At 36.5% G+C, this 14651-nt stretch overlaps 1 protein-coding gene and 1 long non-coding RNA gene across 8 annotated transcripts; one reads left to right on the top strand and one right to left on the bottom strand.

Annotated features, from left to right (window-relative positions):
• Nucleotides 1–1554: 1554 nt before the first annotated feature.
• LOC111881241 (putative F-box/LRR-repeat protein At3g28410) lies at nucleotides 1555–5037 on the bottom strand. The gene is made up of 2 exons (XM_023877658.3): nucleotides 3548–5037; nucleotides 1555–3453 (listed from the first exon to the last, which is right to left on the bottom strand). The coding sequence occupies exons 1-2, from the start codon at nucleotides 4976–4978 to the stop codon at nucleotides 3385–3387; spliced, it is 1500 nt and encodes a 499-aa protein (XP_023733426.1). The 5' UTR covers nucleotides 4979–5037; the 3' UTR covers nucleotides 1555–3384.
• A 234-nt stretch (nucleotides 5038–5271) lies between these two features.
• Nucleotides 5272–9378, top strand: LOC128128520 (uncharacterized). 7 transcript variants are annotated; one of them, XR_008226489.1, is made up of 7 exons: nucleotides 5272–5613; nucleotides 5702–5784; nucleotides 5910–6050; nucleotides 6245–7752; nucleotides 8058–8123; nucleotides 8515–8711; nucleotides 8806–9378. It is a non-coding gene; the product is annotated as an uncharacterized LOC128128520 (long non-coding RNA). The 7 variants fall into 7 exon arrangements; XR_008226491.1 differs by having other exon boundaries at nucleotides 6245–8123; nucleotides 8806–8861; nucleotides 9134–9378; XR_008226492.1 differs by having other exon boundaries at nucleotides 5273–5613; nucleotides 6245–6319.
• The last annotated feature ends 5273 nt before the right edge of the window (nucleotides 9379–14651 follow it).

Below are 14651 nucleotides of genomic sequence, written 5' to 3'. Positions count from 1 at the left end.
TACTTTATTGAAATCCATTCTTGTATAAAAAATGATTGTGTTTCTTGATAATGTTAAAGAAATAAATGGCACTACTATTAAATATTTTGTATCAATTTCGAAAAATTTGATAATATTTTTTAATAGTGTAAGTGTTGAAAATGTTACACAATTTTCTGTATCATTTTCAGTAAGTACACAATTAAAAAAAATACCATCGATATATTCAAATTTATGCCAACATTGAATTTTACTTGTCTTTCTTTTTTTAACGTTAGCAAAAAGCTGTAAAAACTTTTAAAGTAAGTGTTTTTTTTTTGTTAAATTTATTATTACAAAGAATATCATCCATAATAAGCAATGGCTAGTCCATTACAAAGAAAAATAGGAAACGAAAGAAATGATCCATTACAAACAACAAAAATTAATCATTTTATATGATAAAGATATAAAAAATTGCAAAACAATAAGTGAGATTCCTATTTATTTATAGGATTCAAACCAAAGTACATTGTTGTTTCTTGAGCCATCCTATTGCATTTTAATTTTTTTGTCACTTGTTATTATCTCATTGTCATCTTGTAACTATTTTGAATTAATTTTTTTTTTCCACGTGTCATTTTATGAGTTTTTTTTTTATTTTATTAAATTTCGCATAATATTTTAATGTAATAACTGCAATAAATATAGCAATAAATTGATAATAATTTCATTAATAAACTTACCTTTTACTTTCAAAATTCCCAAAATTAAAAGTTACTAATTTATTTTTTTTATTTAATTTTAAAAGATAAAAAACATTTCCATTATAATAATTCATTATTTTTTTATTTTCTTATAAATTCAAAGTTCTCAAATATTTTGATTTTTATATTTAACTTTAAAAAAAAAAATTAATCCATGTAATACATGGGTCTCACAATTAGTATCATATTATAAAGGATTCCAACAAAAATATAGGTACATTGCTGTTTCTGAAACCCATTGAAGATCCCAACAGATCCTAATCAGATTTAACCTGATGTAAAAGGAAAGAAAATAAGATAACAGAGAAAAGAAAAACTAATCATATTTAACAGATCTAGCCTGCTGTAAAACCAAAGAGATTAAGTTAATGGGGAAAAAGGTAACCAGATTAACAGATTTAACCTGTTGAGTTGACAAAACAACAATAACAACAAAAAAAAAAAAAAAAAAAAAAGCAAATCTTGAGTACAGCATATTTAACATCCTACTTTAGAGCATCAATAGAAACCAACGGACAAATGAAAAGTAGAAAATAGAAACCAATAGATAGCATCCTCCTTTTTTACTTAATACAATGACCCAACAAATCTGTGACTTCACAAACATTAGACAACATCATACTCCAAAACTCAACAAAACCACACCACTTATGTTGGTCAAGACAAAAGCATACCAAGAAAATAACTGTCCATTTTGCTTAAAGAAATGGCAAAGGCATCAACTCACTGAAGAAGAGATATTACTAACAAATATGAAACTTCAAAACTATAATAGTAATTCACCCTTCACCTGATAGACCCCCGTTGAATCTATCGTATACTCCCGACATACTAACAAAATTACTTGATAATATTAAGATAATTCCCAGTCATTCGAGAGGAAAGGGGCTCTCCAAAAGAACAAAGTTCTTTACAAATCAATTCTTAGCTACTGACTCTCTAAAACAAAGGACTATATATACTATCACTAGAGACAAGACAAAAGGGAATCACAGCCGGCACAATCAGGTGCTCTTCCCACTAACATAACAGCCAATAACAGTCATAATACCAAAAGGACCAAACTACCCCTACAGCCAAAAAGATAGCAGAATAACTCTACTAAAGCAAATCAACTAAAAGCACTCTAGGATTAGTTGGGCTTATCAATACCGGCGGCCCAAACTTTCACCTTGCCCTCAAGGTGAATGAAAACATTGTATAGCACCCAAACTCGTCCAGTCCGTATCTTGTCCTTAGCCTTGCCATGATGTGCATTCTCTACACCTCCTTGCTCCACTGCATCAAAGATCTTTTTGACAGTTTCAATGACCTTCCTATTCTCATTAACAATCACATATAGGGACAAGCGACCAGGAGCCTCCCTTGGCATCATCATCTCCCCAACAACATTCACAAACTTACGTGGGACTTCAACAAGGATCTCAGCACCAGCCTTGGTGACCTTTAAAGCATTTGTAACTTTAACTTTCTTTTGGCTTACTTTACTCTCACTAACTTCTATAATCTTGAGTAGTCCAACTCCACCAGAAAACTTGGCTATCCTTTCTTGAAACCTCTCTTTATCATGATCGCTTGTGTCCGCTTCCACCCGGTCAATATTCATTCCAAGTTCTTCCATTATAAGCTGACCTCCCGCGAGGGTGGTGGCCAGAACTTGCAGTTTTTCCTTCCTGTTCTCATCAAAACCGGAAGCTTTAATTTCACAAATCTTAACACCAGGCTTGTTGAGAATCAAGGTAACCAATGTATCACTACCCTTATCTTCAGCAACACCTAATAGGGGTCTTTGTTCCTTCAGTTTCCATCCCCAAATGCTAATATCAGGACCCTTCATTGAGGAGATAGTTTGAGCTTGATGTCTCTTAATTAGGTCCTGAACACCCTGAGATATCATCTCTTTTGCAGCAACAATATGTAATACAAGAGCAAGGGCTATAAATAAGATATCAGGAGAGGCATTGTTCTTATTAGCATTTTTCACAACCTCTATACCCTTGAGTATTTGTTGCAGAGCCTCTACCGATGCTTTCCTGGTGTTTGGATTGAACATGTAGCTGATCAAACTATTTATGTCATGCCTGGGCAACCAACCTTGCTTTTGAGGTTCAATGTGCAGACGTTTCATTGAATTAATGAGATTCTTGGTTGTGATGACACCATGCCGTTGTATTGGAACATGTTGTTTCCTACATGTTGCGGCCTCTCCTGGATGCTAACATTGTTTGCATTGAGGTTTTGACTTTGGTGTTGACCTCCTTGATGCTGTTGTGGGATTATAATACTCTCATTGGGAGGTTCCAGAGAGCCTGGGTGACGAAGCTTGTACCCAGAAAGCAATCCTCCACTCGAATTGGAAACCAACAGCATCATCAATGGCATGAATGATGACAGGTACTTTTGATACCAATCTCAAAGAAACAACTACCAATGAGGGAAATAAGTTTGAGAAATCAGGATTACCGTTAGTTAGAAGGTCAATAATCGTTGAAGTAGTTAACAACCCAATCGAACCAAGTCTACTTTACAAAGAGATGAAAATAATTCATGATAACTTAAGTGGCTAAACATGAACTCAAAGCAAAAAAGCATTATCAATAAGTTAACACCGTGTATCATATCAGTGTCCCTCATAATCATGCAAGAGCAGCTCCCTAAATCACCTTACTCCACTAAGCTTCACATTTGACGGAAGAACGAAACCTTTAGCTTGCAAACAAGAAATAGCCTACCAGTCAAAGTAGAAGAAGAAAGACAACAAAAGTGAAAATATTGATTGAAACAAGTTTATCCAAAAGGGAAAAAGCAAAAGAAATTTTTACCTTAGAACATAAATACCCAAGTTCAACCTCTGTGACATGGCGAAGATTCATTATACATCCTTTAAGCACCTCTTCTTCCACTTCATTAGGCGTTGTGAGCTTTGTACAAGTATAATCTAAGTGAGCTTTGACTAAAGAAGACACATTTAGCAATAAAAGCTTACACAATGATACGTCATGGTCAATTGTTAGTGACAAAATATTAGGAGCATTGATCTCGATGATATCAGCTTCAGATTCAACATAAGAAAAATCCTCGTATCCACGTAACACCAAGTTTTTAACACTCTTTGAAGTAATATCGAGCCGGTTATAACCATAGCAATTATCCAAAATCAAAGTTTCCAATACAGGACTCCCAGATAATATATTTTCAATCAAATCTTCATCTAAACTCTGGTACCCGGATATACACAAACTCCTAAGACTTTTCCAACTAATCTCCCCAACTGGATTGAGCATGCATCCATCTACTCTCAGCTCGGTAAAACATGAACTGGTGAAAACAATTTGACCCAATATAAACTCATATTCTGAATCCGTATTCCAAAACTCCAAGTCAAGCTCTTTAACATTACATCTTATAGCATAGTGAATCCAAATGTTTAGTTGCGACTGAAAATGAACATCATAACTGGTATACACTTTGAATTTCTTGAGTTTGGGACATTGAGTTGGTGATAAACTAGTAGGAGCACTCATTCTGATTTTGATGATATCACTGGCTTCAGATTCAGATTCAGATTCAGATTCATCATCTGAAATAATATTGGGCCGCCCATGACCATAGCAATATTCCACTACCAAAGTTTCCAATAGAGGACTCCCGGATAATATTTTTACAATCAAGTCTTCATCTAAATTCACATTGGAAATACACAAACTCCTAAGATTTTCCCAACTAATCGCCCCAGTTGGATTCAACTTACATCCTGCTAATCTCACATCGGTAAAACATGAATTGATGAACAAAAATTGATCTAACAAAAACTCAGGTTCCCGTCCCAAAAACTTCAAGTTAAGCTCTTCAACGTTACAACTTATAGCATAATGAATCCAATTGTTGAACTGCGATTCTAATCGAATATCATAAAAGGTATGCACTTGGAATTTCTTGAGCTTCGATTGGCGACATTGAGTTAGGGTTTTGTCCACCAATGATGCGAAATCGGAACTTGAGTTAGGGTTTTCGAAGGAATGATTTGAATGCTTAAATATCAGAGAAGGTACCCAAGTCCAAACATGTTCCCATCGCTTGGCGAGTGTACTTGTTATGATGGCGTCTTTTGTGGACGGCAAACGAGAGAGGATTTCAAGAAGCAAACAATCAGGCAACGCATTGATTCCATCATCTTCCCCCTTCTCCATGATTTCTTGACATTTAATCCGTTTCTGGGCAATTTCGCGTTGATTTTGTCCTTCTTCCAACATCTTCAACAGAGACTCCGTGCTTTCCCCGATCAAAAACAACACAAAACTCGATTGGCGTATATGTAGTCATGTAGACCATAACGTTTGCTTTAGCCCCCTGGACTTTGAAAATATACTATTCGGTCTATTAAAATAAGATATATTTTCATGTTCAAATTATCTCTAAATATTATTAAAAGAGAATCCTTAATTTTAAATCAAAGAAATCATGACCGTTAATTGTTCAATCATATATTTTCCACATTTGAATTATTATCCTTAACCAAATACATAAAAACCTAAATCTCGTCTAGTCATTACGCGGGCTGATCACGCGGGCTGATTTCTTGCGTTTTCCATAAATTATTACCTTCTCTCTTCCTCTTTAGCAACAATCCTCCTTTAACCTCCTAGTCCCACCTTCTATTTTGCACTCATCTTCCCATTAGGATTCTTTCGCTTCTGCAACTATATTCCTAATCAATTAGGATTCTTTGTTTCTCCTCATATCTCCTCTAATCGTTGAAACCCTAGCTTCTCCGTCGTCTGCTAAACCCACCACCATCACTGCGTCCCCGTCGTTACTCCTCAACTAAGAGTTCCATCTGACATCCAATGCTACCTCAAAGTTATGAAGGCGGATCTGTCGAGTCGAGGTACGGTTGGGGGTTTGATTTTAAGGATTATTTCCCCTATACATCATATTTTGAATCGGGTATATATATTTTTTCCCGTTCCTTTCAGTTTTGATGAAGAAGGTTCTAATACAGCTCAAAAAGAGGTTCACGATTATGGCTTCATTAATTATCATTCTCCCTCCTGTAGAGGTTATTCTATTTTGGATCTTTGTTTGAGTTTTTTTATAGTTAAACATTCTTTAATTGCTTTAATTCTACCTGATATTCCCCTAGGAACATCTACAAATAGTGAATGCTCGTATTTACCCCTGCAGGGTTCGTAAAGTGATTATGTTGACATAGAGTTTGGTGAAAGTGATAAGGAAGGAAGAAGAATGATGGCTAGAACCAGAGGCGGTAACCAAATAGGCTGAGAAGCTACATGTTTAACTCTTCATTGTGAAGAAACCTAAATGGTATGTGATTGTGGCTTTTCTTTTTGAATATGTGGGATGAACTTTGGTTCTTGAACTATGACTGAATTTTACTTCTCATACACACAAGTAATTTACTTTCATTTTTATGTTTATCTTTTTGATGTATCAATTAGATACATATGATTTACTTCTCACAACTGATTGCTTATGTTTATCTCAATAAAAAAATATAGGGAAGGCCTCTTCAAGCAGCATAGAAGGAATTTAGTTAAAGTGGATATCATTAAACTTGAATTGAGCTACAAATGGTACTAATCAAACCTGTTATTTTGTTCTTTGTTTCTTAATCTAATTTCTATGAATAATTGCCTTTTTCTAATTTAGCTAATATCTAATATCTATGCTTTGTGCTATTTTAAATTTGTTTGATGTATCTATGTAATGCATGCCCTACAATACCACATTGCAAGAACTACTTGGAAACTTAGGAAGTAATCTTGATCAAAGCACCGTATCTAATACTTTTTGGGTAATATTCACAGTTAGAGCCCTACAAGGCATGTATAGGTATTTTAATACTCAACCACATCTTGAGGGATGGAAATCAAATAGTGATGATCAGGGGCGAAACATGAGCAACGTAAGAAGGGGGGCCGAATCCTATAGTGTGTCTATACACACACACACACACACACACACACACATATATATATATATATATATATATATATATATATATATATATATATATATATATATATATATAGCAATGCTCATAAGAATAATTAAAAAGGAATTATGTCGCATAAGATTTGTACCAAAATGACAATTAAATCGATCAATATAATAAAAGTTTATCAATGTTTATACAATCAAGTTTTGACAATTTAGCCAAAGACTTGTATATAAATATATTTAAGAAAACAGACTAAATCAATTGATTTGAGTTGTACTATGCATTTTATGACCATTAACTACAAAAACCATTATGATAAAAAAAATAATAAATGTAAGACAGCCACATCATGAAAAAGTACTAAAGTTCACAGTAACTCTTAACTGTAATCATGAAACAAAGTTATTGACAAAAGAAATATAAACAAATATATATAGAAGTTATATACTTTTTAAGCCTCAAAAGCAAACGGAAGATAACAACAAAACTGAGAAGAAGAATGCTTACTTGTAGGCGGTGGGTGGGTGAGGCAAAGCGACAACAAGGGTGAAATAGGGTAGAAACGCTACTCTCCGGCTGTTGGCGACGCTTCTTTCATACCTTGTATCTCATTTTTCTTTTTAACTTTTTGAAGATATTTTTTCTTTTTGAACTTTCACGATCTTCTTTTTTCTGCAACTTCTCTCCTCCTATTTTCCCTCCTATTTAGTTGTAATTGATCTTTAAAGCACAAGATCGTTCTTTACAACTTTATTGTCGCATTCACATTTATGACGGAAAATACATATTTGGTCTTATATTAATAATTTTAAATTTAAATTTAAAGTTTGTTCTACAAAGAACTGTTATAATAGATGCATTATCTTCTCTTTTAACCTTTTCTAAATCATGAGGGGCCAAGAGTAGTATTTACCTTAAACTAATAATCTGATTTAGAATTTTTTGATATTAGAAGGCAAAAAAAACAGGGGGGCCATGGCCCCTCCTGGCCCCTAAAGGGATCCGCCCCTGGTGGTGATCTTTTTCAAGAATCGTGGCATGGCTCCCTCACATTTGATTCGAAAGGTCATTTTATTTCTCAAATTAGTTTTAAATTATAATAGTTATTATATTATAAATTTTTTTCTTTATTCATATGATTTAATTGGTACTATTTTTAAAAAGAAAAAGATCTATACATGTTCTATTGATAATTGGTATTTAGTCATAAAAAAACAAATTGATATATTTTTCTAACAAAAGCTTCGTGTGAGCATTTATTAATGTCAAGTGCATGTAAAATTTACTCATGTTATTTTGTATGTTGAACTTTCCCATGCAAATCCTGATGGGCTGTAGTCACAAACATGTATCTTATTTATTTTTCATAGGAAACATACATTAGGTTTGCTTGGATATTCCCTGATCTTTTTGGAGAAAAGGAGGTATTTTTTAAGGTATTATAATTTCATTTCAATTGGAAAATTGAAAATAGAATGTATCTTGTGCACCCCCCCCCCCCCCCCCCCCCCCAAGCAAATTTGAGTATGCATAAGTTGTCGGTGAGTTTTATGATGTGATTCTTGCTGACTCATCATCATCACCTTCACTCAACTTGAAAGCAACGTTTGTTGCATTTTTAGTTTTATCAGTTTCACCATATAAAAGATAGATTGTTAGAAATTGGAATGTTTGAATTTCGAAAGGATCTAAAATCGTGATCACGATTTTAGATCCTTTCGAAATTCAAACATTCCAATTTCTAACAATCTATCTTTTATATGGTGAACTAGGGTAAATTTTATGAATTATGAATTATGATATCAGTTTCTGAAAATATATAATTAGGGCATCATTATGTCTTATTGCCCCGGGCAACATATTTCTTTGGACCGGCCCTGGGTCCTTGCATTGCAATTGCCTATTTATCGGTTCTAAAGGACTGTGAGATTCATTGCTTTCATGAAGGATTGGAAGTCAAACGACTTGGTGGTCTCCATGTCATTGGGACATCTTTGCATGAGTCCCGAAGAATTGATAATCAGGTAACTTTGCATCAGTATTGTGTTTTAAGGTTTTACATAAATTTAGCATATACTTTCAGACTCACTTTTTTAATTTATTTCTTGCTTTACAAAGCTTCGTGGCAGAGCAGGAAGGCAAGGAGATCCTGGATCAACACGCTTCATGGTCAGGTAAGTTCATTTAAATGATTTTTATAAAGTTTAAAGTCAATCCTTTCATCTGGACAAAATTCTTCATGTTAAATTACGTAATAGTCCTTGGAGTAGTTGACATGAACAGTTTTTTTTGTTAGAATGATTCCATATATATGTGCAAGCAAGCACATGCCTTGTGAAAAAGGGAAATCTATTCTAGTCACTCTCTTTAACAAGGCAACCTTAAAGTTGATTTTTTAAACCTGATGTTTAAAACTACATTGAGTGTGAGATAGAAGTTTATGCAGAGAAGGAAAAAGATAGAAGTTTTTGAGGATGTTGCTGATGAAAAAGATAGAGGTTCTTTAGGATGCTGCTAATGAACTTTATGCAGAGAAGGAAAAAGATAGAAGTTTGTTGGCACATAGTAAGCTAGATAATTAATGCAATTGTATATAAATGAGTTCATTTTTTTATAACATTTACTCACTATTGGAATAATTATTTGTATTTGACATATTAGTGAAATGAATTATATTTGTTATTTATGGTATTTTATTTATTATTATGAGATTTCTAATGTATTATTTAATATGAAAAATTAGTAAATCTATAAATAATATTTTTTTAAAACATTTAAAATTATGATACGCAAAAATGTGTGTCATCTTTATTTATGACATGGCCTTTCTTGACAGGGGCTTCCTTGATACGCATTGCGTGTCATAAACACGCGCGTCGTAAGGTTACGACACGCAAATGCGTGTCGTCTTCCTTTATGACAGGGTCTTCCTTGATACGCATTGCGTGTCATAACCGCGCGTCGTAAATGTGCGTCATAAATGTGCGCCGTAAATGCGTGTCGTCTATAGACGACACGCAAAAGCGCGTCATCTCTCTTTATGACAGGGCCTTCCTTGACACGCATTTGCGCGTCGTCTGAGCGTTTTACGACGCGCAATGAGCGTCGTAAAAGGCCTTTTTTCTAGTAGTGTGAAATTTGATATTTTTATAAGGCAAAATGTAAACCCATTTAAATTTGTTTATTGTTGTTTTGATATGTATTTCTATATGTGTTTTATTTCTTTTCATATGTGGTTCCTATTATTTCCATGAATTTTCTCATTATCTTTCCAATTTTTGATGTTTATTGATCTTTAAAATGTTTATTTAAATTCGTTCTCATGAACCTCATCTTCTTGGTCTTTAACTATAGCCTCGGGTTTCATGGGAGACGAAGAAAAAGGGGAATGATGTCGGATATATCACAGGTATGAACTTCATGGGTAAAGTAAATTGTTGCATCTAAAAAGTAAATCTTCTTGGATCTTAAAGGAGTAAAATATTAAAAGATTGAGACTTTTTTCATGAACTTTTCAGGTTAATTAATGATTTCTGTTCTTGAATATTAGAGCATAAGAAACAAAGAATAGAGAATAATGATACAAGCTTGAGAAACAAAGAAACAAACTTGAAAAAATGTTGAGTATTATGAGACCTTGGCAGTTAATTCTGAAGCATTTGTAATTGATATTAAAAAGGCTTACTACCTCAAAGTACATTTACTCATTACTTATTACTCATGAATCATGATTCACTCTAATTGCTAAAAACTTACAAAAAGAAAATATTATTCAGTTAAATGCTATATTGCTTGATTGATCACTATGTAATCATGTAACTTATGTTATATTTTAGGCAAGGATGCTTAATCCTCTTCAAGGGATCCAAAAGCAACTCATAATTTCCAAGTATGGTGTCTAGGTCTTTAATCTTCTGTAATCTTTTGAATTCTACATTTTATTTCTCAAAATTTTCTTATTTTTTGAAGATTGAAGACAAATGGGACCCCCCCCCCCCCCCCTTTGAACTGCATGATATAAAAAGAGAGTAATTTGGCTAGCAATCATTATTGAAGGACACATGAGGTTAGTCGTTATGTAACATCCGGATTCCTAGGTATATCATTTTGCTTATTTATTTTTGATGTCAATAGAGTGACTCGACGATTTGGTGCTTCAACTCGCCGAGTAGTATCACGTGTGGCCACGTGGGTTTAGTGGTCTACTTGACGAGTCCGAGGGTCGACTCGCCGAGTAGGCGCTGGATTGAGAAATCCTAAATCCCCGGGTTTGGGACCTATTTAAAGGCTCTTATAGCCTCCCTTGCGGTCACACTCCCCTAAGAGAAACCCTAAACGACCCTTGAGTTCATATATATATATATATATATATATATATATATATATATATATATATATATAAAGAGAGAGAGAGAGAGAGAGAGAGAGAGAGCTAATTTGGAGATCTTTGGTGCATTTTTGGAAGGAAGAAGGAGGTCTTCAAGCAAGGAAGAATAGGAGGTTGATAGAGTTGTTGCTAGTCTCCCAAGAGCTTCTATTTGAGGTACAAAGTTCATACCTTTCTCATTATTTGGTTAGATCTCTTGATATTTGAGTTTAGAGCTTCTTTTCCATCTATTTGTGTGACCTTGGAAGATGTGAGTATCTTTTAAGAGATGGACATCAGAACTGGACATTTTGAGGTCCTTAGAGCCTAAAGTTCCTTGCTTTATTCAACCATATTAAGTCCTTGAATGAGAAATCCATTATTAGGCATGTTTTTGGCATTTTAACCCCTAAGTGACATGCATGAACGTAAAACTCGTGGATTTACGTGGTATTCCAGCCTTGAGGGCTTAGATCTAGAGTTTGGGCAAGTATTCTTCCTTAAAATCATCTGAATGCAAGTTGAGTATGAATGGACTCGACGAGTTGAAGAGCCGACTTGGCGGGTAGATTAGGGTTGTCCCGATTAGCTGGACCATGCGAGGGCTCGACGAGTTAGGGGTTAACTCGACGAGCTGAGAATCGATGGGACTCGACGAGTTTGGTCAATTTGGACTGTTGACTCGAGTTGACTTTAGGGTTTGAGGTCAGGGAGGGGGGTAAAATGGTTTTTTACCCATTCCTATCGCTAGAGTGAAAGAGAGAACGTCGTTTGGTGTATTTGAGTGCAAGGAATGTATAAATTAGAGATATTACCCTTGTGATAGGAGGAGGCTAGGTCGATGATTCCGAGCACGAGATTATATTTGCTAGCTTACGAGGTGAGTCTTCTCACTATACTCTACCTAAAGCGTTATCCAGAGTTGTGTGACAGAGTATCTTATATGCATTTTGTTTATTATGATGTGTTGCATTGTTTATATGTGAACATTCCTATGTATTATTCATAGTTCACAGAGTTAGGGCCAGAAGGTCCATAGAGATAAGACCAGAGGGTCCACTAGAGTTGTGGGACTGGAGGGTCCCACTGAGACACATTGACCAGAGGGTCTTACAGAGTTATAGCCTCGAGTGGTTAAATTGTTGTATGTGGTATTTTGGGGAACTCACTAAGCTTTATGCTTACCGTGTTATGTGTTATGTGTTTCAGGTAGTTCCGATGATCGCGGGAAGGCACCGGCATGATTGTACACACCCACCGGAGATTGTTTTTATGATTTAGAGGATCCTGGAGTTTTATAAACTGTTTTCTTTTAAAACATGAGTTTTTGTGAATTGGTTTTATGACACTTTGTGATTTATTTATTAAAATCAATGTGGTTTAAATTTTAAAAATTTGGTTAAAATTTATGTCGTTACAAGTTGGTATCAGAGCCTTGGTTTGAGGGATTCGGATGCACCTCCTGGTGTGTTTGAACTCAAACTGAGGATTTGAGAAGAGTTTTCAAAAGAAAGGAAAATTTTAAAACAAGAATGAGTTTTAAGGGAAAACGAGTGGAAGCGAGGTGTACTATCAGCCAGAGCCCGAACGGTGATTTCCCAAAATACTCTTACCTTGTGTTATAAGATTTACATGAGATAATTATGAGATATTTTGTATGCTAGAGAGTAGGCTAGGTATTTCATATTAGGACTAGGGTGGCCTGATTTGTGATGCCTTAGCCTAGGGATTTCTGCTACTTGTGATTTTCTTTTGAGCATGAGCTGAGTAGGAGTATGTAGCAGAGATGAGTTATGAGAGGTCTCTTGAGAGAGTAGTCTCTTGAGAGAGTAGTCTGTGCAGTGAGATATAGAGTATTTGAGATCTGTGATCCTAGGAGGAGGACTTGGGGTGAATATTGATGCGGTGTGGATGGTAGTATTGGGCCCGTACTACTGAAAGCACCGGATCAGTGAACAATCCAAGTAAGAATCCTTAGGATGCTAAGGGTCGAGTAGAAGTGTGTGATTGAGTGTGAGTATGCTTGAGCAAGTCTCTGATTATTATGTGTTGTGTTTCAAAGACATCATGGTGGGTACGCGCCACAACCTCGAGAGCAATGGAGCTAGCGATGATGAGATTCGCACGATGATTCACGATGAGGTGGCTGCAACCATCCGGGAGGCTATTCTGGAGATGTTGATTAAGACCACTTTGATCGAGATGTTTGATGAGAGATATGTTGCTGTTACCGAGGTGGTTGTTGCTGCAGCCGTTGCTGTTGCCAGGCCACTAGGAGGTGACTCGTTGCTGTACCGGGAGTTCAGCAACACGAAGCCACCAGAGTTTGATGGGAATCAGGATCCGATTGCTATGATGAGATGTGTCTCTGATATCGAGGGGTGTTTCTACACTTGTTCATGTCCAGAGCATTTGAGGGTACGGTTCATGCTGAACTAGCTTCACTTGGGGGGCGAAGGACTGGTGGAAGTTTGTGACAACCAACTACACTTTTGCAAAGCTCACTGCAGTGACTTGGGAGAGATTTACCACGATGTTTCGAGAGGAGTACATTCCCCCGGTGGAGATGGAACAGTTGGCTTAGGAGTTATTGTCCCTCAAGCAGAGGACATAGTCAGTGACAGTGATTACGAGGATGTTCCATGAGAGGGCGTTGTTTTGCCCTGAGCACGTGTTAACTGAGAAGGCACGTATGAGCCGGTATTTGAGCATTTTGAGGAGGGATATCTGCGAGTTCGTGGCGAACTCGTCTTATCGGACATTTGCTAAGCTCCAGGCAAATGCCTGGAAGAGGGAGATTAAGCTGGAGACTCAGGCCAGGGAGGAGGTGGAGTCTCAAGGGAGGGATCGGCGACCGACACAATCTCAGCCGACAACCAAGTGGGCTAAGCTCGCAAATTCGAGATTTGGGGGACAGAAAGGCCGTACTTGTGGGAAGTGAGGCAAGAGTTATGAGGGGGTTTGTCGAGCGGGATCTTGCTATAAGTGTGGCAAGGAGGGGCACATGGCTAAGGATTTCCCCAAGGGGTTTTTAGTCTGCTTTCACTGCAACCAGACAGGCCATCGGAAGGCCGAGTGTCCGCAATTGCGGCAGGGATCTACCCCTGCTACTGCACGTGCTACAGAGAGCCGTCCAATGAAGACCGAGGTACCGGGGGTTCGTGGGAGTGCTTTCCAGCTGACAGCGGAGGAGGTCCGCGCAGCGCCTGACGTCGTCGACGGTATGTATTATTTTTCTTATGCTACTTTGAGTTATGATGATGATTATAATTGTGTTATATGTTTAGGGACTTTCCTTGTGAGTTATGTCCCTGTTTTGGTGTTATTTGACTCGATTACGAGTCGGTCCTTCGTGTCCCTAGCCTTTAGTCTTCATAAAAGTATTCGGCGTGAGACGTTGAGTCATTCTCTGAGAGTTTCTATATCCGACGAGCATGCGGTTTTTGCCACTGATGTTTTCCGAGGATGTGTGATGGAGATTTTTGGAGTCAAGTTTCCGATAGACCTGGTGCCTATCGTGATGGGGGATGTTTGTGTCATCATGGGTATGGATTGGTTGAGTCGGTTTGGAGCAGTGATCGACTGCGAGTGCCAGTTG

This window comes from Lactuca sativa, chromosome 9 (genome assembly GCF_002870075.4).
Source record: "Lactuca sativa cultivar Salinas chromosome 9, Lsat_Salinas_v11, whole genome shotgun sequence".
In the NCBI taxonomy this organism is placed as follows: Eukaryota; Viridiplantae; Streptophyta; class Magnoliopsida; order Asterales; family Asteraceae; genus Lactuca; species Lactuca sativa.
This window is presented reverse-complemented; position numbering and strand designations above follow the sequence as displayed.

Excerpts from the sequence above, each read along its gene's own strand:
- LOC111881241 (XM_023877658.3), bottom strand. The coding sequence starts at position 4,978 with ATGTTGGAAGAAGGACAAAATCAACGCGAAATTGCCCAGAAACGGATT. Across the intron at positions 3,454-3,547 it reads TTGGGTATTTATGTTCTAAG|GCTATTTCTTGTTTGCAAGC; the intron begins GTAAAAATTTCT and ends TTTGACTGGTAG.